This window comes from Dunckerocampus dactyliophorus, chromosome 8 (genome assembly GCF_027744805.1).
Source record: "Dunckerocampus dactyliophorus isolate RoL2022-P2 chromosome 8, RoL_Ddac_1.1, whole genome shotgun sequence".
NCBI lineage: Eukaryota > Metazoa > Chordata > Actinopteri > Syngnathiformes > Syngnathidae > Dunckerocampus > Dunckerocampus dactyliophorus.
The window spans coordinates 1630831-1653906 of NC_072826.1; the positions used below are offsets into that span (position 1 = coordinate 1630831).

At 41.1% G+C, this 23076-nt stretch overlaps 3 protein-coding genes across 4 annotated transcripts in view; 1 reads left to right on the forward strand and 2 right to left on the reverse strand.

The window, feature by feature from the left end:
* Positions 1-84: 84 nt before the first annotated feature.
* On the reverse strand, positions 85-10994 carry ift52 (intraflagellar transport 52 homolog (Chlamydomonas)). Of its 2 annotated transcripts, XM_054783877.1 has the most exons (13): positions 10265-10991; positions 10102-10189; positions 8456-8585; positions 8297-8372; positions 8123-8194; positions 7906-8032; positions 7741-7824; positions 5462-5530; positions 5214-5368; positions 3530-3617; positions 2463-2571; positions 2228-2373; positions 85-1040 (listed from the first exon to the last, which is right to left on the reverse strand). In XM_054783877.1, exons 1-13 carry the CDS (start codon positions 10381-10383, stop codon positions 999-1001), a joined length of 1305 nt encoding a protein of 434 aa, XP_054639852.1. In that variant the 5' UTR covers positions 10384-10991; the 3' UTR covers positions 85-998. The 2 variants fall into 2 exon arrangements, 1 of the variants encoding a protein (XP_054639852.1); XR_008572191.1 differs by lacking the exon at positions 85-1040 and having other exon boundaries at positions 2325-2373; positions 2463-3442; positions 10265-10994.
* Positions 10995-13430: 2436 nt separating this feature from the next.
* On the reverse strand, positions 13431-15773 carry acot8 (acyl-CoA thioesterase 8). Its single transcript, XM_054783878.1, has 6 exons — positions 15487-15773; positions 15264-15400; positions 14631-14856; positions 14317-14474; positions 14038-14229; positions 13431-13620 (listed from the first exon to the last, which is right to left on the reverse strand). The coding sequence occupies exons 1-6, from the start codon at positions 15675-15677 to the stop codon at positions 13502-13504; spliced, it is 1023 nt and encodes a 340-aa protein (XP_054639853.1). The 5' UTR covers positions 15678-15773; the 3' UTR covers positions 13431-13501.
* An 855-nt stretch (positions 15774-16628) lies between these two features.
* phactr3b (phosphatase and actin regulator 3b) overlaps positions 16629-23076 on the forward strand; it is a 42467-nt gene continuing 36019 nt past the window's right edge. The window contains exon 1 of the mRNA XM_054783873.1: positions 16629-17081. Coding sequence (XP_054639848.1) covers positions 16976-17081 — 106 coding nt within the window. The 5' untranslated portion in view covers positions 16629-16975. The remainder of the gene's footprint in view (positions 17082-23076) is intronic.

Sequence of the window (23076 nt, forward strand, 5' to 3'; positions counted from 1 at the left end):
TTAAATAGTGACACTCAAAGGTTTCAGATCATGAAATAAATTGAAATATTTGTCAATGACAACACAACTGAATACAAAATGCAGTTTTTAAATGAAACATATTATTATTTAGGGATAAAAAAAAAATGGGGTCTGGGGTTGTTTTGCTGCTTCAGGACCTGGAAGACTTGCTGTGATAAATGGAACCATGAATTCTGCTGTCTACCAAAAAATCCTGAAGGAGAATGTCCGGCCATCTGTTGGTGACCTCAAGCTGAAACCAACTTGGGTTCTGCAGCAGGACAATGATCCAAAACACACCAGCAAGTCCACCTCTGAATGGCTGAAGAAAAACAAAATAAAGACTTGGGAGTGGCCTAGTCGAAGTCCGGACCTGAATCCTATTGAGATGCTGTGGCATGACCTTAAAAAGGCGCTTCTTGCTGGAAAAGCCTCCAATGTGGCTGAATGACAACAATATATATAAATTATGTATATATAAATTATATTTTTTGTTTTCTGAAATTATATGCAATGATTTTAGAATAATTTTTATGAAGTGATTTTTACAAAAAAAGCTATAAATGCACTAAATTCAGGGTCAAAAATGAAAAGGAAAGGTGTAGTTTTATGTTTACAGCAGTTTTAAACTGCAGTGGAGAAGTATAGAAAGTATTGATCAAAAATGGGTTCATTGGAGACGGTCTGGAGTCCGAAAAGGCAGTTACGGACCACGTCCAAGACCAGATGTTTCTTCTTGGCTTGAACAACTTGTGGAATACTATGACTGTGGTGAAAGTTAGAAACAACAAAGTGTTTAAGACCTAATGGAAGTATCAATGACTTTATTTGCTTGAATATTTACAATGTAATTTCTATGTAAATGTGTAGAAAATGTTATGCTCATAAAAAAATGAACAAGACCACTATCACAGTACCACGTTGAAGTCTCAATGATCATCAGCATGGTAGTGGTAGTGTATATTCAATGCATTCTGATGACTGTAATATGAACGCAGTCAAGATGGGGTGAACCGTGCCTCAGTGTTGACTTCGTGCTCCTGCAAGAATACAACATAATGTAAGATGAGGCCTTCAAGGAAAACTGCCCCTTTTTTGGGAATTTTGCCCATCATCCACAACCCTTATATGAGGCATGAACACATACATCTAGGCCTGTCACGATACATTTTGCTGGTCGATAATTGTGCTGTAAATTATCATTGATAATCAATATTATCGGCAACATTTTTTGAAACCAGTTTTTCATTAATCGTCATGAGAGGAGTAACTCACATTTGAACCACTAGATTGTACTCAAGTACAGTGTACGGCAGGGGTCACCAACGTGGTGCCCGCAGGCACCAGGTAGCCCCCCACAACCACATGAGGTGCCCGCAAGCCTGCTTTTCATTCAGGTTTTCAGTTAATAATGTGAGAACACTAGAAAGAAATGCATTCTGAAACGTAAAATGTGAGTTGTGGATACCAGCATTTTGTGAATGTTTTGGTAAAACAAGCATATTTGATTTGTTTGGGTTGAAATAAGGTATGAAAATCATTTCTACAAAAATGTGTAGCTCGTGGCCATTTTCATTTTCTAAAAGTAGCTCTCGCAAGAAAAAAACGTTGGTGACCCCTGGTGTACGGTGTAGTGTACGGTGTACCTGTGTGAGGCATTAGCTTGACACAGAAGTTGCCTGTATGAACATTTTTGCAATGTCGCGAGCGACGCTGTCTGTGAGCGTGCACCATTTTGCTTATATTTGCCCACCAAACGCCTCAGTAAGCATTGACTGTCGGGACGAAGGCTCCGCTGCCCGAGCACCTCCATCGGTATTTCCCACCCCACCCCGAGTTGAGAGAACTGTCCCGTGTCGGTCGTCGGTGTTCATGTGGTCACCGTGTTCATTCTGTTTAAAACCAAAACATCCCCCCACTGTGTCATTCACCTGAGAAACTATCGCTTTTGTGCCGTCATTCATGTTAGCTTCGTGAGTCAGCAATAATAACAACAATGTCGTTGTAACTTCCTTAATATTCACATCACATTCTATGTAAATGGGGCGTTGTTGGAGGAGTAATGGCTCTGGCTCTTCTCATCTGGTTTTATGTCTTTAAAAGACACAGAAAAGAGAAAGACGTGTTCATGTCTCACACATGGACTGCGGATGATGGGAAAAAGTTCCAAAAAAGTGCAGTTTTCCTTTAATAACATCCAATTAAGATATTTTTTCAATGCGCTCACCTGATTGAGTTTCTTGAACTCTGCTACTTGGAAGAAAATGTGTTCCAGTATATGCTTTGCATCCCTATGGTCTTTGTCCAACTTGGGAGTCACGCCCAGAATTTCGCCACATTTCCGGATGTAAAACTCAAGATCATCGTCCGTACCTGTAAGCAGCAGTTCAAACTGTCACGCTTGTGCCTTTGAACATATGCTGTTCATCCGTGCTGTCCTATTCCAAAAACACTCAACTTACATTTATTGGTGAGCTGTGCCAGGCGCACTTTCTCCGAGGAGAACGCTTCATCTAAATCAAACAAATCCAGCATCGGAGGGGACAAATCGCTCAAGATTGGAGGAAAGACCTGAAAAGGTTTAAAAAAAACAAAAACAAAAAACATCTGTTTAAAGCTCAAAAACAAAAATAAATCAAAGCAAATTGGTATTTTTGCCACCTGTAGTAGACATTGTTGAACAAGCTAATTTACTTAATTAAATTAATTAAATATCTGTGTGTGTGAAAGAGAGGATGGCAAACGAAGTACATGGGTGTGTGTGATCACAGTTTGACAACGACGTTTTCACACTTGGCTAATATTAGCGTGCTCGGGTCGACTTCACACCTAATGTCCGGCACGTTTGGCTAGTGTAAGTGTGCTGATGTTTGGCACATTTGCAACTAAACTGTGTGTGTGCATGTACTGTGTGTGCGTGTGCTAAAACTTCCCTACGATGCGTAACATTCTGCACGCTACACTCCTCCATGCTCTTCCACATCCTCCTTGCTGCAGAGTGTGCTTTTATATCCAAACAATCCACGCCGAGCTTATCAAACGCACTTCTGCCATCTTGTGGCCGCTCTTATGTCTTAAAAATGCTTTAAACGTGACATCTATTAGTGTGCAGTTGCGTCATCACCTTTTTGCTTCTCAACGTAAATGTCATTGCACAACGTAAAAGACGTACAGAATAAATATGTCTTGGGGATCAGGCGTTCGGGTTTCTAAAAATGTATAGCTACGTCTTTGGTATTGAATGAGTTCATAAGAGAGAAAGACAGAATGTGAACGTGCCAATAATCAAAAAATAAAAATCACTGGCTGCAATTTGGCCCAAATTTGGAAATAATGCAGCAGAATACGAGTGATTGGTTGAGCCAGCGGGCGTCAGACAGGAACTCAAGCGCCCAAGTCCAGCCTAGTGTGAATGTGTGTGCTTCATGGGTAAATGTGCACACTGTGTAAAAGACACAAAAAGAAAATAGAGATGTGATCAAGCAGTGCATCTGTTATTTTTTTTAGTACAACTACTGCAGACACTTACTGCAGGTTGTAGCTGAGGCAGAGGGGTCTCAAACTGCGGTGCGATCAGCTGAAGCGGTTCATCTTTGACATTAAGATGCTTATACACGCTGTGGAAAACAAGACACTCTTAACAATGAGGAAACAGTGGAAGACATACAGTGGTGTGAAAAGTGTTTGCCCCTTCCTGATTTCTTATTTTTCTACCAGTCAAATGTTTGGACACAAGTTGTCATTCAACAGCATTAGGAAGTGTGCCCAAGCTTTTCACTGGTCGTGTACTAGTTTGACTTTAGTTACATTTACAGGCCAGATGAACTGATTTCAGTTCCCAGTAGGGGTGTAACAATACACTCACGCTCGCCAGATGAGACAACACACGATATTTTAACATTACTTTGAAGAAAACTACAATGACAAAATATAACACTGGAAAAACAGACGTTTTTATTTAACCGAGTCACAAAACAATGCAGGTACATTTTATAATGTTTTCTAACTTTGCATGCATGGCCTAAGCATGACGCTTTTTCCCCCCACACTAACCGAAACAAAAACTAAAAAAGATTGAGTTAAAATAATGACGGCAATTGTACTGTAGCTGCTACTTACTAATCTTTTATGTTAATGTTTAATTATGTAAAAACACACGCAAAATAAATTGCGGTAGATATTTTAAAAGAACTACAGTTCCCATGACGCTCAGACCAGGAAGTAGTGAATTTCTGAAACAGACTCACATTTTGATAGACGTCCTATGCAGCCATCGTCTTCTGATCTGACAAATCTTAAGTAACTTTGATCAAACGTGGAATTAGTACAGCAGGGGTGTCCAAAGTAGTTTATTGGCCCTCAGCACATTGTAAAAATACAATTAAAAAAAGAAAACAAAAAAAACAGTAAAAATGGAAAAAAACATTAATTTTACAAGAATAAAGACAAAATATTATGAGAGAAAAATCATATTAAGAGAAAAAAATTGCATTAAGTTTAAATATTAATAAACTAAAATGTGTAAATTAAAAAAAAATTGTAATATGAGAAACAAACAGGACAATAACATTGCAATTTTAGGTTGGGTAAAAGTTCTATAATTACCATATAATTGACTTTATCAAAATATGAGAATAAAAACAGGATATTACAAGAAAAAGTGTATGATAAGAAAGCTTACCGTAAATATTTTTTAAATAACTTTAAAAAGGGAAAAATGAACAAAAAAGTCTAATGAAAGGTGAAAAAGTTCATACTAATAATAGGGTCTGTTGCCGATGATACAAAGGTGAGACGCAGGCTGTTTTTTTCTTTAAATTAAAAAAAACATCTTTGGGTTTCCACATGGGTTTCACATTTTCTAAATGTAAAAGTGGCCCCCGCATCCATTTTCAGTATGCGGCCGTTGGTGGAAAACGTTTGGACACCCCTGTACTACAGCTTCTGCTTGGACATTCATACAGTCTCAAACTTCTGGCTGTCCTCTTCCCGCGAGACAGCTTTTCTCGAAACGAGAAATGTTGTCACATTTTAATCTTGCGAGATCTCGTGACACCCCTAATTCCTACGGTGAGAAGGTAAACAGGGAGCAGAAAACTCCCATCAAATACGCTCAGAAAATGAGTTTTTTCCGGAATGAGGTGAGGCCCCAAATGGTCGGCTTCCTGTTCTGCACTTTGAACACCCAAATGTCTTTTATATTACAATTTTACCTGATGACTTGGGGTAACGTGTCGGTGGACAGATTGAAAAAAGAAACATCCAGGAGAGAAGTGAAGTCCCTGGGGTTTTCATCTCCCTCTTGGAAGTACTGTGTGAGCTGCTCCGACAAACACCCGATGTGTGGCAGCATGGTGTAATCTGTGATCTAGATTGCAGAAGGAACAAAGCACTGTCGCTCCACAGCTATTTCCACAACAATCCTTGGGACGTCGCTCTCCTGTCAATTGCACAGCCTCACCTCCGGGTCCTCCGCATCGATCTGATTCAGGTGGATGTTATCAGTCATGAGCCACTGGATCACGACACCCTGCAATAACAAAGCATAGCGCCACAGAGAATGTGTCGGGATACACGAGAATGAGGCAAGATTTTAACTCATTCAATCCAAGCCATTTTTCAAAGACAACCCCTTCAGTCGCGGCCATTTTAGACCATTTTGACTGATCTTTCAAGGCACACAGAATATTGTTTTATACTGTATAGCCATAGAACACATGGAATCGACCAAAAGAAAGATTAGACCCTTGTCTTTCATCAGGGAAAAAAAGTTTGTTTCTAACTTTTTCCGTTCTTTAGTAATCAGCAGTAGAACATAGGTAAGTTTCAGGAAAATATCAGTTCCCGACTAAGAAAGGGAGGAAAACCAGCTTTTTGTGAAAAGATAAATTTCAAGCACAACTTTCGCTTTGACACAAATACTTTTTGCTTTTGTGACAGCTCAAATATCTAAACAACTATTCCAAAACATAAACACAAAAAAATGTAACACCATGAATTATTTACAATTTTCACATTTTAAACTGAATTATGTGTGTGCACGCGTGTGCGCCTGAGTGTGCATGAGTTAACATTTCCCTACAATGCGTCACCTTCAGCACGCTACACTCCTCCACGTTCTTCCACTTCCTGCTTGCTGTCATGTGTGTTTTTTCCATGCTAATTCACATGCCGAGCTCTTAACTGCACTTCTGTCACCTTGTGGCTGTTTTCATGGCTTAAAACAGCTCTAAAAGTGGTATCTATTTGTGTGCAGTTGCGTCATCACCTCTTTTTGCCTCGGGCGCAAAAAACGTCACGGACGTATAAACACATCTTTGGGATCGGCCGTTCGGATTATAAAACCGTATAAATACGTCTTTGGTATTGAATGACTTAAGCAACGTATGAAAACATAACAAAAAAGACAATATATTGTAAACGACTAATAATTCCTACTACTTTACACTCTTCTGCACTTTGTGTGTATGCTAGCAGCCCCGCCTCCACCAACTGAGAGACTGTATGGCTGACAAAAGGGCTCACTCTGTTAATGCCGTTGTTCTATGGAACAAACACACCAAGGTGCTGAAACCAATGCAGAGTGAACCCTCTTCCTGCCTGTTTGGAGGTGGGAGACGTGGAAAACAGACACGCGTGCACATGGCGGTATACTGAGGCCGGCAAAATGACCATTTTCATTTAATGTGTGATGAATTAATTAATTTAATATTGTCCCAGGCTCACAAGACTTGTCACGTTTTAATCTCGCAAAATCTTGTGACACTCCTAATATTGTATTGTATTGTATTGTATTGTATTGTACTTTATTTATCCCACAGCAGGGAAATTCACTTGTTACAGCAGCACGCAAAATACGCAAGCAAAGAATGCATAGTGACATAGTGACTACGACATGGTTCAGGTGGTGCAGGTGTTGTAGAGCCTGACAGCGGTCGATATGAAGGACCTGCGGAACCTCTCCTTCTTACACCGTGGGTGTAACAGTCTGCTGCTGAAGTAGTATTTGTATAAATGCAGTGTCTTTTTTTAATTTCACACAAATATATCGATACTTGATATACATATTTAAATGTAATATGTATTATATTTTTTTATGAACTAGAGAAGCACTCGGAGAGCGCGGACCTCCGCCAAGCTGCATAGTTCCCCCCATATTGTGATTCACGCCAAAATAATATTCCATTATTATTATTATTATTGGATATTGTACAACCTGTTGGAAACTTATCCTATTTTTTTCCCCAAGTGCTTTGACCATGTTTTGTGGCATTATATGCAAAACTAGTCTTATCTCGCAATATTAAAAGAATCCTTTAAAAAAATTCCTGGATACAGACGGTGATCTGGATCACCCCCAAAATTTATTTAGTTCTTTCTTAACCCATTTTCGACAATTCCTGAAAATTTCATCTAAATCCATTCAGAACTTTTCAAGTTATTCAGAAACGCCAGCAAAGACAGAAACGCCAGCAAAAACATAAGCTCCATGCGCTCTTGGCGGAGGTAAATATGATACATTATTAAGTACTGTATGTATTATGGTTTTTGTCACTTCATTATATTATTATTTTTCAGTGGTGTTTGCCCCGTGTGGTACAATTCCACTTGAAAAAGCTTTCCCCCCCCGATCCAATCCAACACCTTACGATTTTTGTCCTCCCTAACAAGAGCTTTACAGATGCCATGCCTGCGACAAGTATCGAGGAAGTACTGCATCATTAATACAGCCACACTCACCAGGATTTTACTGTTCTCCTCCTTGTCTATGAACTGATCACTGAACATGTGGCAGGAACCCACGACCACCAATTTGCCCGCCTCCTAAATGAGAGGTTAGAAATACTGAAGTGTCGCCCAGCAGTGGATGGAATGAGCGTACAAACGCTTTTTAAGCCATCTGACCTTTCCTTGGTAGAAAGCCACCACTGGCCTGTGGAGAGGGAAGCAGATGGAGCCAGTTGAAAGAACAGCCGCCGCTGGCTTAATCACGTTCAGTGTTGCGCCGTATGGGAACACAAACGATAGAGCCCTGCAAAAATAAAGACGACGATTCAGGATAAAAAGTCAACATCATATTTATATACATGTGTGTCTAAGTGCATGAAAATAAACCAGTTACTGAGTGTTATTTCCAATGTTTTCATCTTCACTTATTCCGATCATTGCTTTGCCAGCAGCACGACTTATCTCCCTTAAAAAGAAAAAGGCAGAACAGGGCATCAGCTTGTCATCTATTAGTATGACATGCAAACAAAAACATATGCCCTTACAAACTCTTCATATAGCCACAAACCTGTTTAATACACCATCAGACACAAGTGCCTCCTTTGGATGATAGTATTTGTAATACCTCGTCCTGAAAACACAATCTGCGGTATAGCAAAGAAACATTATTCACTACAGCATCAACTGAAAATGACTGCAAAGATAACAAGAAAGCATTCCTATGCACCATTATTAACCATAATTCCAAACTCTTCAAGGAGAAAGTTGATGTTTGTGTCAAATTTCTTTTCTCCTCCTTCCCCGAGCATGACAAGGACATTTCCTCCATCATCCAGGTAGTGCTTCAGTACTTCCAGCTAAAAAAAAACAAAAAAAGAACAACAGTGTGGAATCCTCCTTGTATAGTGGTGTGGAAAAGTGTTTGACGCCTTCCTAACTTCTTATTGTTTTGCATGTTTGCCACACTTAAATGTTTCAGAGCATCAAACTAATTCAAATACAGTATTAGTCAGTGACAACACAACTGAAGACAAAATGCAGTTTTAAATGAAACTTTTTATTATTAAGAAAGAATAAAAATCCAAGCCTAAAAAGTGATTGCCCCCTAAACCTAATAAATAACTGGTTAGGCCCCCCTTAGCAGCAACAACTGCAATCAAGCGTTTGCCATAACTTGCAATGAGTGTCTTACAGCCCTGTGGAGGAATTCAGCCACATTGGAGGCTTTTCCAGCATGAAGTGCCTTTTTAAGGTCATGCCACAGCATCTCAATAGGACTCAGGTCAGGACTTTGACTAGGCCACTCCCAAGTCTTCATTTTGTTTTTCTTCAGCCATTCAGAGGTGGACTTGCTGGTGTGTTTTGGATCATTGTCCTGCTGCAGAACCCAAGTTGCTTTCAGCTTGAGGTCACCAACAGATGGCCGGACATTCTCCTTCAGGATTTTTTGGTAGACAGCAGAATTCATGGTTCCATTTATCACAGCAAGTCTTCCAGGTCCTGAAGCAGCAAAACAGTCTCAGACAATCACACTACCACCACCATATTTTACTGTTGGTATGATGTTCTTTTTCTGAAATGCGGCATTACTTTTACGCCAGATGTAATGGGACACACACCTTCCAAAAAGTTCAACTTTTGTTTCGTCAGACCACAGAGTATTTTCCCAAAGGTCTTGGGGATCATCAAGATGTTTTCTGGCAAAATTGAGACGAGCCTTAATGTTCTTTTTGTTCAGCAGTGGTTTTGGTCTTGGAACTCTGCCATGCAGGCCGTTTTTGCCCAGTGTCTTTCTTATGGTGGAGTCATGAACACTGACCTTAACTGAAGCAAGTGAAGCCTGCAGTTCTTGGCAAGTGAAGCCTGCAGGATGTTGCTGTGGGGTCTTTTGTGACCTCTTGGATGGGTCGTCGCTGCACTCTTGGGGCAATTTTGGTTGGCCGGCCACTCCTGTGAAGGTTCATCACTGTTCCATGTTTTTGCCATTTGTGGATCATGGTTCTCACTGTGGTTTGATGGAGTCCCAAAGCTTTAGAAATGGCCTTAGAACCTTTTCCACACTGATAGAGCTCAATTAATCTCAGTTATGGTTTAACAGGGGGTGGCAATCACTTTTTTTCACACAGGGCCGTGTAGATTTGGATTTTTTTCTTCTTTTGTTATTTAAAAACGGCATTTTGTGTTCAGTTGTGTTGTCATTGACTAATATTTAAACTTGTTTGATGATCCGACGAAGTGTGACAAACATGCACACACACACACAAAAAAAAGACTAAGTCAAGTGCTGACAACCTTATGCTTTCCACTACGCGCCATTACAAAAAAAGTTTATTTATGTAATCAATTACCAGTTTTCTTCCTTGGATATCTCACCTCTGATGCTGTAAATTTCTCTCTTGGACCTGCAGTTATCCACAACTTGACACCTTTCATCTTGTCCAAAGACAGGTCTTCCTTCATACTAGTAGGAGAGAAGAGTTCATAAAACAGTGTAATTCAAGCCAGTAGTCCCTAAAGACAAGTCATGAATCCTTACCTTTGAATTTTCCATTGGGTCCTCAGTTGCTTCTGCATGGATTTGTATCCACTGTGGGTGGTAAATAACTCCCTTTTTGAGGCATTGAATGCAACCGTATTGTGCTGTTCCTTCTCCATGATGATTTTTTTTTTTACAAGGTTCAACCACTAAGCATTCACTTTGGTAAGCACCAATTCAAAACAAGCCTCACTATATTGCTGGTTAGCAGGTGTGTTGCTTGGTTAAATGTGACACTGGATTGGGTCATTACGGAAAACATTCCGCCATGACTCTATAATGCAACCAAGACGCTGCGTAAATCATGACTAGCTAGCTGTCCGGCTAATAGGCTAACCTCGCGTTAGCTTTCGATGAACTTATGTATTCAGTTCTACCCAATTAATTCAAAAACAGCCAGCGAGGAAAGACGTGCACTGCCAATGACTCATTTTATCAGTAAGTACACGTATCCAAAAGCGTTCCTTGTGTCGATGGACTGTTGAAGAAATTGGTTACCATGCAGTACTCTAACATAGCAACCACTTCTTCTTCGTCTGTTCTTCTTCTTCTTCGTCCCCTTGTAGTTTTTTTTTATACAACTTTATTGATAGAAATTTTCCGAACCCCGAGCGTATATGGAGAAAAAAATGATGGGTTAAAAAAAGGACGAACTAGCGAGTTTTGTGAAATAACGCAAAACTGTTTGCATTAACAGCATTGCACTTCCGTGTTCACGTCCGCGTTCAGGGCTGATGTTTGCGGTGAAACTTCAATTTAAGAGCAGCACATTCGCAGATTCGGTGGGTTTTTTTTGGACGGGCAGGGCACGCAATTGATAGAATCTGAAGTACGGCTAATCAATATATTTCCTTTCGAGTGCCAGTCCTCAAAAGAGTGCTGCTCTTAATTTTAAGTTTCACCGCAAAACATCCGGAAGTGTCATGCTCGTAATGCAAAGTTTTGGTAGCTCTCGCAAAAGTTCGTCAATTTTTCCCCCATGCCCACTCGGGGGCTCCGCACAATAAATAATAAATAAATAATAATATATTTCAAATGTTCAAATCAATTAATGAAAATAATTCATTTAATTGTAGTAACTCAGTTGGAAAAGTGAAACTCACATTCTTCAGCTTCACTACGCGCATCTTTTTGATGATCGCTTATAGCTAAAAAAAAAATAAAAATTCAGTACGTCATAAAATTGTAAAATTTGACAGAAATTAATGAATTAGCGCTATAATCAGCAAAGGAACTGCAAAACCCCTGCAATCAAATAACCTTTGCACAATAGTCTACTTTATTAAATGCACTTGTAATACACTGTACGTCAAGTCCTGACAAAAATAATAATATAAAACAGACACTGCAAATTGCGTCAGATAAGATAATTATAAACGTGAGGCAACAAACTGACATTTGATCAACCCAAGAACTGTAGTATTAGTCCTACAATTACACGTACATGTTAGGTTTTTGAGGTCAAACGCGTCCTGTTATCCATTTTACACATGAAAAAATAGAATTGTGCTGAGAATGTGGATGATCTCCTATTGCCCAGACCAGTTTCTCCGCCCCCTCTTGATGACTTCCTCTGCCTCCAGCTGGGTCAATCAGCTATCAAGTAGCCTCAAACACTTAAAAAGCTGCCTGAAATTCAGTTTGTCCTCACTGTCCACAAAAAAATGGATAAAGTGTGTCTTCTTAAAGGTAAGATGTAATTTATGTTGATGATTCATATGTCTAATCAAGATATGTAACATTTTCTCTTTTAGATATGAGCAGTTTTGAGTGTTTTTCACCATCGGAGCTGGACAGGAAGTTCTTTGGGGAGCAGAGTCTACCGTCACTGGACCAGCTGTCAACGTCAAGACTGTCAGCCAATGGATCTGATATCAAACTGCCCATCCTGGCGTCTCCCTGCGTGCCTTCAGACATGGCATCTCCATCGCAGGCGTCTTCCCTCGGTGACTTGAACGCCCAAGACGCTGAGAATTGCCACCTGAGGGTCCCACTGCATGGCAACTCTTCTACTCCCTGCATTCTCCTTCCGAAACAAAAAGCGGTTGCTCGTTTCGACCAGTCGTACAATGACCTCACAGCCTCGCAAATGTCTTGGGACGTGTCCGTGATCAAGTCGGAGAGCAACAGCCCCAAGCTCATCATGGAGTCGAGCGCTTTGGAGACTGTGTGGAGTCCTAAACCGCAATCTTAGCCACATTCAAGACCAGAAGTTTCTCCTTGACTTGGCCTACGCTTGCATTGTATTCAACGTGGCTTTTAAGCAACTGGTTGACAAAGATTGCTGTCTTTTTATCAAATGCCATTCAAGAATAAATAAAGTTTAATATGTATGAGTTTGCTGGAGCGTATAAACTGTTTAACTTTGATGTCCAATGCAGTGCAGTCTGTACCCTTAAGCGCCCTAAATGGGGAGTGTGCAACCCCCAATAGCCGGCATCGCTGCCACATAGCTGAAGGGGGGACACTAACTTGAGTGGTTGCAATTCACAACAAAAATTAGAACAGCAGGTAAATATTGCAGTCATTATTTCTAGTAACTGCGGGAAACAGCACTGCAGTACAGTGTTCATTAGTGTACATATTCAAAGTACACTGAAAGTATTTGATTTGAGACGCAGCCACAATCTTCAGATGCTTTCGGCCACGGGTGTTCAGACTTTTTTCCACTGAGGGCCACATAGTGAAAACAGTGAATTTTGTCATACGCTAAGAAGTTCTATTTCAAGGAACAACTGCGTTCCCTTGTTTATCGTGGGAAGAGCTTCCCAAAGTCACCCAAGTAGCCAACTATATTGTTTTTACAATTTGTTTTAATGCTGTAAAACCCAGCATGTGTTAGTGTTAGCATGCTAACATTAGCATGTTAACATAGTTTTCAGAGGTAGGCACTTTCAAACACTTTTCACACTTTTTCTAATGTTAGCGTTCTTTAAGCCATTCAAATCCTTCCATGGTATGTTTTCATGGTCAAGGAGTCTAAATATGTACATAAAATAAATGTACAACTAATATGTATGTTTTATTGAAAGTAAATGGAAACCCCGGGTTTTTGCCAGGAGTGGTTCGGAAACGTCTTGGAAGATTCAAAACTAATATTGGCAGTGATTAGTCTTTAATTGTTTTTTAAATAAATAAAATACAAATAAATATTGACCTCTGGAAATAACGTATTTACATTTTTAATCCAATTATTTTGTTAAAAACACATAACCTACAGAACGGTGAGGCAGGTGTCTATAGCTTGCTGGGCTGTGCCGCTGGTTTGACTCTCAGGACGCCCTCCTGAGAACAAGAGGCAGCCAGAACCCCGTCTCTTCTCCACAGACGGCCTTGAACCAGTCCTCTACTGCCCCCTGTAGGACAAACCACGAATACGACGTTAAGGTCAACCAAAAACCCATCCACTCCCATTACACCCATGGACTATTGAGAGTCTCTAATTAGTCTGACATGTGTTTTTGGGATGAGTTTGAGAAGCTCCTGACTGTCTGTGAGGCATCGTGCTGCCCATCAATCAAAAAAAGGAGAAATTTGTCTTTTATAATCATGGCTGCACTGTCCTAAAAACAACTTCCTATGAAATTCCACCAACAAAGCACTGTGAGAGGATAGTAGTCTGTAAATGTACGCGGTTAAAAAATAACCAAACAAAGCCTCCTCCCTGTCTCCCTGAAATTCCAAAGGCGAGTATCTCATATGGATCCATTTGTAGCGCGCTGAACAACGGGCCAATTTCATTGCAATCAGTGCGAAGTGAAAGAGATGCTGACCTGCCCATGGGCTCTCACACTCATACAACATCCATTCATCACTGCGGAATGTGTTGTGGAACCACATGGCGTGGTCCAGGGAGGCCGAGAACTTGGCCCTGTAGTTGGGATAAGGCAGCATTGCGGTGCCCAGGAAAGCAAAATCGGACACATAAGCAGCAACGCAACAATGCAGCTTCATGTTGCCTTCACCTGCGCACATACACAAAACACAACAGGTCTCTGATTTAAACATACCGCTTCCATCTTCACCGTCATGTCAAACTGGGGCGACTTTACCAATGTATCCACGCGCTCGCACCCAAAATAATTTCTTTGGGTCAGCTTCAGCAAGTCTATGAAACTGTGGAGGGTCGACTGGCTTGATCTCAATGGGGACTTCATATGCCAGAAGCTTGTTAAGGCCTTGCTTTGCATTTTCAGCCAGGTTGGGTTTACTGTACGGGCACATTTGACAAACCACACACTTAATTCTATGTCAAAGTCATTCAGCTTACAATATTGCCATGACATCCATGTTGAGGTGTGTAAGAAAACAACCGTTCTCCTGTTTTGCACAGGAATTGTATGGAACAAGTTCATGAACAGTCTACCTGAGATAAAGCTGGATGAGTTCCTCCACGGTGAGGAGCTCTTCCGGCGGAGTGACCACCGGCATGGCGAACTGGTGCTGCACGGGGCTTGGCTGTAACAACTGGAAGGACGCCTGGCAGATCAGTATAGGTTGTCCGTGCTGGACGGCCTTCACAGAGCGCACCGTAAAACTGCGACCGTCCCTTGTGCGGTCCACCTGGTACAGCACAGGAACTTTAGGATCCCCTAAACAGAAAACAAGAAAGTGTCGGGTGTGAGGAAAACATGCATTGACTGACTTTCTATGCCAGGCGTGTCCAGGCTTTTCCCAGCAAGGGCCGCACACTTACTGATATTTTACATATCGTTTATTGATATTTTACATATCGTAAACCGACCCCTGTAGCTATGCTAACAAGTCATATTCTGAATATCGTAAATTCCCCTGTATAAGCCACTACTTGTTTTATTAAACTTTGACCCCGTGCCACACCTGCAGTTGAAAGTGGACGAAAACACAAGAGCAACAGCTACAATTTGCTACAGTAGCAACAACTTGGCAAACTCCGAATCGCACAAATCTTATTCTGACCACGCGGCGTTTTAGATCAACAAGAGCAACTCACAGTGCACTTCATCAAGCGCTATCTTACCTGCTCTGACAAAGTAGCAGTGCAGAGAGTGTGCATACAGATTATCACTGACAGACTTGGCTGCAGCAACCAGGGCTTGACCGATTATTTGTCCCCCAAACAAACGCTGAGTGCGGGGCACCCAGTGATGTGTCCCCCTGGGGAAGAAATGAAGACAAGTGAAAATACTTGCAGTTATGGCAGATCACTGTGCTCCTCTGTGTGCGTCGTAGCCCACAAGTACCTGTACAAGTCTACATCGAGCTTCTCCAGGTTTAAAACGCTGGTAACCAAGACGCTTCTTAGATCCTGGCTGTATTTGTTCTCAGGGTTTTCATCTTCTCGTGACTGTGTTGACACGGGGGTTGTTGAAGAATCACCGATATTCGTCGACCCGTTAGCATGACGTACACCGGCCTCTTTTTCTTCCGACATGTTTGTTACGTGACTTCCGAAAACTTCGATACTTTCACTTTGCGTTTTGACTTCGCTGTCGCTGAAACGCAGTAGGTTCTGCGCATGCGTGAACCTACGTCACTTCCTCCTTTAACACATTTTTACCACAACGCTTCTGCGACGTCACGTGCAGTGGTGGTTATTATAAGCTGTCAGTACCCGGATGTTTCGGGCTTTTTTTTTTTTTTTTTTTTTTTTTACAATTTTTATTGACAGCTAACAAGTATACAATATAAGTCGACAAATAACAGAAACCAAAGAACACAGCCAGGGGTTACATCAGATAAAAACATTTAAATCAGAACAAATTGTTAATGTTTTTAATGTTGAATATGTTTATAAGTTGAATATATTGTTCAACATCTTCGAGGAAAAATATGAAATTTTGCATTTGTAGATGAAAAAAATGGCCAAAAATAATCAATAGATTTATAAGAAAAAAAAGTATTTTCTTCTTTCTTAGATCTCTTATAAATGCAAAAAACAAAGTCCTTGGAAATGTGATCGATAATGTTTCTGCTGAAGTCCTTCCACAGCTTTTTGGAGTTTGGACGATGCCAGAAAAGATGTCCCGGATGTTGCGCACACAGCAGCACAGTCAAGGATTTTGGTGTATTGATAGATACCATAAATAATGAGATGTACAAGAAGTACAAATGACGACAGTAAAAACGAATAAATCAAATAAATACAAAGACATTTAAAACATTAAAATATTTAAAACAAGAAGTCAAACAAAAAAGCAATAAAAGATAGATAGATAGATAGACATTCAAAATTGACGTAACGTATCATAGGAACGATATTTGGTCCTATTTGAACTTTGTTGGTATTATGTTTGATTATATATAACATTTATATTTATATATTGTTTACAAATAAGTTTTTTCCTAAAATATTTGTGTTGCCTAAATTCTTTGCCCCGTGTTTCCTTCTGATTACAATCATGAGCAAAAAAATTAAAGGCAAAATCAGAAAATCATTGAATGACGTGAAAAGTACCAGCGGCGGCAAGTGACTCGGTAGGTACTCGGTTTCGGATCGATACGAACATGTGCAGTATCGCCCTCCCCCCGTTGAATACTGCTTGGATGCGAGAAGGTGCACGAGCAGCTCCTGAAGGCGACAAGATGCGACGTTCGTGATGACTGTCCTCCCATCGAGGACCAAGAGCCGCAGCCTAGCATCAGTCCAGCTGCATCGTTCTATCTTTTTGCACCACTTGATGCCGGTCACCTTGTGGTCACGACTGTTGCCTTGTGGTTATTCTCTCCATCATGGCATCGGACGGCCTGGGAGATCACTGCGTTTTCCAGAGGGGGAGATCTCACAGTGACCCGAGCAGCCTCACCGAGGTCCGCCTGGACGAGGCGCAACGTGCCGGTAAGACTGGAAGCGGGATGTGACCCACACGCAGTTTAGGATGAAGGAGGTTTGTTAGCAAATGTATCATCGATGAGATGCCCGGGATCGTCTTAAACGTTGTAAGACACGATATGGCCACTTCTGACTTGGGTGATGTGATTCACACTGCTTCAGGTATAATGAGGTGTCAAGTCCAGTTTGGGATACCAGGAGGGTTGGGCGATACTGCAAATCGTGTTATCGATCGGATACCAAATTAATCCAGGCCCAGTATTACTGATACGATACAATTTATTTGAGATAGTTCAAGATCCCATAATTTGCCTCTGATTTGTTGATTATGATTCTAATCAGACTAAAACACAGGGCAAATATATTAGAATTGTATCAACACAATATAAATACAAGACATATATCAACAATACACTTATTCCCTTGTACTGCAATACAGTTGTGTTGACACAGCAATTTGTGTGTTTACGTTTTGTCATTCGGCATCACCGACAGTCTGTAGCAATAGATGGATTACGCACCGGTGAAGGAAAGAAGAGAAGGAATGTTTGCGATGACATAAAAAGATGCAGTGCAAAATCTACCATCGCACATGACTTGCAGTGGGGCGACGCTGATGCGAGTGCTTCTCGTGTATTTGCTTGTTTCCATGGTTATATAAATGGCAGGAGGCAGTACTTGGCATTCTAACTGTGAGCTATCGTGGTGCATGGTGTTTCAGAACACACTCACACCAGGCACTACGGCAAACCTTTTTCCAATTTAAATGCCACACACTGAAACCTAAATAGTTATCGGTGATTTAAGTATGATTCAAATTCAGCCGAGCCGCTCTAGTTCATGAAATGTGACATTTGTGGTTTAAAGCAAAAGCCATGGCGGACAAAGAGCGTAAATGGCAATAATGGGATCTCACTGTCTTTCGCTTTGTGTGTGGATCCTGCAGGCAGGGCTTGCGTGGGTTGTTTCTGGTACTCCGGCTTACGCCCACATGTTGGAAAACATGCATGTTGGGATAAAACAGGAGCGCCACATGCAGCCTCATTAGACGTGAAGCAAAATCGTAGAATAATTACCTACAGCAGGGGTGCCCACACGTTTTCACCCTGCCAGCTACTTCTAAAATGTCCAAGTCCCGTAGGTCTACCCCCTCCTAGAAACGTAGGAAATACAGGGGCGTGAAAAAGTGCCCCCATTCTTGATTTGTAAATTGTATGCATGTTTGTCACACTTAAATGTTTCAGATCATTAAACAAATTTAAGTATCAGTCAGTGACAACACAACTGAACACAAAATGCAGTTTTTAAATGAAACTTGTTATTATTAAGGGAGAAAAAAGATCCAAAGCTACATGGCCCATCATACCCACAGTAAAATATGGTGGTGGTAGGGTTCAGTAAGTAAGTACAGCATAGTACTTAGGCAACGTGCAGTTACACAATATGGTGTCTTGCCAAAGCATCTTCTTGCTGGAAAATGTTCCTCAATTGACTTGCCTGACAGCGTCCTCTGCTGGATTCATAGCTGCAGCATTTTTTTGTGTGTGTCCCTGCAGATAGCGCCGTCAAATCACTTTCTACTGAAGTTACCATGAAAAAATGGTTTACAATGTAAGGCAAAAAGAAACAAAAAGAGGTACCACTTGACTCTAAAATCTGTGCTGTAAAGTGAATTCACTTCTGCCAAGCAGGGTTTCAAAGGCTTCTTCGGATGGTTCCTAAAAGCATCCAGGGAAGCTGAAACATGCCTCGGGACGTGTGGCCAGATGTTACGTGTGGCGTATGCATGATTTGAACCCCCGTGTTGATTTATCGTGCTTTTATTTGAAGATTTTAGCTTGCTAAACTACCAAGTTACAGTGCAATACAGCCTCATCTAAAACATCCAACCCATTTTATTCAACCTAAATCCCCCGAATCAATCCATTTTGTTTAGTTCCCTAAGCTTTTAATCAATCAATGAGGACGTAAACGCTGTATAGTTGAGTATTTCAATTCATTCTTAAGTGCTGTGCTACAGATTGCTCCACAAATGGACACTTCAGATACTGCTGATGGAACCCACATTTCTCTATTCCCTCCCTTGTGGAAAAACACAGCCATCATCCAACGTGTAGCGTGAAAATGATGAAGCACCACACCAGAAACACTTTATTCACGGCAACCTCAGCAGAATTGTGTCAGCCCTTCCTGATGCGGATTCAAACACGGCATTCGAACTTTATGGATCGTTTTGCTGTCTAATGTCTTATGTCTTACGGAAACATACGATATGTTTTGGTGTTTTGGTGTCGTTCCTTCTGTTTTCTTGGAAAAGCGAGATTTAAACCAGCTTTTTGTGAAAAGATACCTTTCGAGCATAACTTTCACTTTGACACACATATTCTTTGCTTTTGTGACAGCTGAAGTATCTAAACAACTGTACCGCAACATAAACAACACAAAAAGGGGCTGTTTTTCATCCAAATAACAATTTATTTACAAATATAACACCATGAACTATTTACAGTTTCACATTTGGAACACAACTATGTGCGTGCATGTGTGTGCATGTGCGTGACCTTCTCCACGCTACACTACTCCACGCTCTCTCCCTTCCTCTTTCCTGTCATGTGTGTTTTTCCATCCACATCAAACGCACCTCTGCCACCTTGTGGCCGTTTTCATGGCTTAAAATTGCTCTGAAGTGAAATCCATAAGTGAGGGGTTGCGTCATCACCTCTTTTTGCCTCTCGCGCAAAATAAAGGTAAAAGACGAACAAATACGTTGGGGTCAGCAATGTAACTATATGGTGCAAAATGGTGCGCGCTCACAGTGTCGCTCGCTACACGGCGAAAGAAATGCAACCATTCAACACAGTTACTGTGTATGGCATACATTTCAAACAACACACATACAGGCAACTTCTGCGTCAAGCTAATGTGGCTCACACAGGTGCACTATACTTGAGTATCATCTGGTGGTTCAAAGGTGAATTACACTTCCCATGTCCCATCATAATAATTCATTTTAAAAAAATGGTCTCAAAAAAACGATAATATCAATTATCGACGATCATTTGTAGCCCAGTTATCGACCAGCAAAATTTGTTAGTGTGACAGGCTTAGGCCTTGTTCGTTTGTAGATATGCATCCGATATGTATCCGATTTACTGCCGTCCTGAACAGTCAGGTCGCATATATCCCACCTCTACATCACTGAAAGGCGTGGTTTACCGTGCAATACGTTGATAAAGGTACTCAAAAGTTGTTATTGTCATCCGAAAAGTAATTTTAAAGTTGCAGCAAGTTCTATACGAACTGGCGTAGCCAAAATTCTTGTCGTCTTCTTCTGAATCTCCTGCGTGGAATCATTCGCGGGCTATCTCGGCGGAATAGGTGTGTCCCATTATGTATTAATCAGCTGCTTCTTTTTAGCTGTTTTTCTATCTTTTGAATGCACAGAATAGACAAAGACGTGTGTGCATGTCTCTTGTGAGGATTGCGGATGATGGGCAAAATTCCCCCCAAAAAGTGCAGTTTAATGGACCAACTCAAAAAACTTCCCGTACTAATTACTTTTTTTTTTCAACATTTATTTCTTCTGGAAATGTCCAATTGACCTGGGATGACTGTTCATCCTTTGTATCACTGGAAGGGGGGGAATATGTAATGTTTGTTTCAGCAGCTCAGGCTTATGGACTGAATGAAGAGGATGCAGAACATTCATTCATTCATTCCTTTCCTACGGCCTCACTGGGGTCACGGGTATGCTGGAGCCTACCCCAGCTGACTTTGGGCAAGAGGCGGTGAAAAAAGCCCCCCCGCAGTGTTCGCATTCATCATTCCGTCTCAGTTTTTGAGACCCCGTCAATATGTTTTCAATCAAGCATTGTGCTTCCTGAATGAGGCCCGTGCTGCCTGAGTGGCCCGTGGCTTTGTTGATCTTCTTTGCTTACTGCTTGAATCCCAGGGGAGAAATCCCGTCCAGCCATTTGACTTTTATCATCTGCGATGTACTCAGCCCTTCCTGCTGTTCATGTTGAGTGGCCCTCTCCCAAAGATCGATACGCAGCCGCAAAGCTTTTGTTTACACATCAAGTCGTGTTGTCTGAATAATTGATCATTAGTCTCTTGCGAGTGCAAGCGGCCCTTTTAAAAACGATCACGGACCACGCCGTTCGATACGGGCTCAGAATGGGCAGTGATAACTAAGCAGCGTAGTGGTGTCACTATTGAGAGGTCATCCTCCCAATAAGCCTGTCTCTCCATCCTTTGCAATGACCTTTCCAGAGTGCAAGACAACCACAGGGGTAGACATAAGGATTTGTTCTCTTTTTCGAATATACTTCCTAACGTTACATAACTGTATCCTTTTAAATTGTACTTTACATGTCCTTTATGGGTTCTGTGTACAGTGTCAGCGGCTTAGGTGTTCATTCTGGTATAATTTAGGTTTCCAGTCATCCCCCACAATCTAGCGGTTTGGTTATCTCTCCTTTGCTCTATCGCGGTTTTTAAAAAAACAATTCTTGGCTATTACATGTATTAGTCAAGAAATATTGAAAGAGAAAGCTATGTAGTATTCTGGCCACTAGGCGTCAGTCATGTTCCATGATTGAGACATTAGCTTACTGTCACGCCAATTCAGCCAAGTCAGCGAAATGAAATTCTCCTCACATTCTGTGTGGAAGTGGTACGTTTTTGGCTTCGTTGTCTTACTTCCCTACTCCGGTGTAAACCCTTTCTTAAGTTTGGAATACAAGAAAGAAATTGGAGGCTAGCTCGTTAGCTCGCTAGCGTGCTGTGTTGTGTCCCTGCAGTGATCCCGTAGCCTGTGCATAAGAGTTGCGGAATGTGGTGTAAACAAAGACTAATAGACTACAGGGGTGCTACTTTATGTCTACAGGGCTCTGATAATGGTAAAGACCGTATTTAGCAAGTCATAAACACGTCTTGTCTGCTCTTAACTACGAAAATGTTCCATTTATTAATCTTGAAGTCTACTTTGCGGATATTCACTTATCACGGAAGCAGTCAACCGTGATGAACTTCACACTTCGAATTTCGCTGCTTCACTCTATCACAGTTTTTCAAAAATATATAAATTAATAAATCGTTGCTGTTGAATCAGGTGGTTGAACAGTCTAAAAATATGCATATTTAAGCGACTTTTCAAGCATAAAAATGGCTAAATGAGCTAAAATACAAATACAAGGCATTCAGGAGACGCATTTAAAGAGGTTGTGATGATATGTTGTATTCTACACTGGCCACTACTCTCCTTTTTACGACGGAGTAGCAGGGCCGCATTGAAAAAAAAAATCTGAGATTTCGAGAATGAAGTTGTAAAATTACGAGCAAGAACGTCGCAAATTCAGGAGAATGAAGTCGTCATGCTGCGTGTCATCGTGTCACACGTGTCAGAGGGAAACAGGAGCATAGCTCTTCAGGCAAGTTTTTATTTATAACGTGACAGCAAAACAGAGCAGTTGAGCACAAACAGATTAGCATGGCTAGCCCTTCTCACGCCCGCCTTCCTTACCCCGCCCCCTCCACATGCCCAAAGCTGACGGTCACATTAGTCCCCCCCTTTTCATAGTTGTCTCAGGCAATGCCTGTAACGTAAAGTTACGACTTTGTTCTCGTAAATTTACGACTTTATTCTTGAAATGTCAGATTATGTAAATACTCTGTCGTAACTTGCATTGCCTGAAACAGCTGTGAAAGGGGGGGGGGGGACTTGTATGTCCTTTGGCCTTGGGCAAAGATAATATGATGGCTTTTTTTCTTCGAAATGTATGGCTAACTTTTTTTCTAGTACCGTTACGACTTTATTCTCATAAGTTTATGACTGTTTTTCTCATAAACTTTTGGCTTTTTTCTTGTAAATTTGCTACTTTATTCTTGTAAATTTATGACTTTTTTCTCTTAAAGTTCCGAATTTTTTTCTCGTGAATTTGGTTTGGTTTGGTTTGGTTTGGTTTAATTTATTTCGAACACGCATATGTCCGAAAAGGAG

Excerpts from the sequence above, each read along its gene's own strand:
- ift52 (XM_054783877.1), bottom strand. The coding sequence starts at position 10,383 with ATGGAGAAGGAACAGCACAATACGGTTGCATTCAATGCCTCAAAAAGG. Across the intron at positions 8,195-8,296 it reads TCTGATGGTGTATTAAACAG|GGAGATAAGTCGTGCTGCTG; the intron begins GTTTGTGGCTAT and ends TTTCTTTTTAAG. Across the intron at positions 8,033-8,122 it reads AACATTGGAAATAACACTCA|GGCTCTATCGTTTGTGTTCC; the intron begins GTAACTGGTTTA and ends TTATTTTTGCAG.
- acot8 (XM_054783878.1), bottom strand. The coding sequence starts at position 15,677 with ATGTCGGAAGAAAAAGAGGCCGGTGTACGTCATGCTAACGGGTCGACG. Across the intron at positions 14,857-15,263 it reads CTGCTACTTTGTCAGAGCAG|GGGATCCTAAAGTTCCTGTG; the intron begins GTAAGATAGCGC and ends TTTTCTGTTTAG. Across the intron at positions 13,621-14,037 it reads GTGTGAGAGCCCATGGGCAG|GGGGCAGTAGAGGACTGGTT; the intron begins GTCAGCATCTCT and ends TTTGTCCTACAG.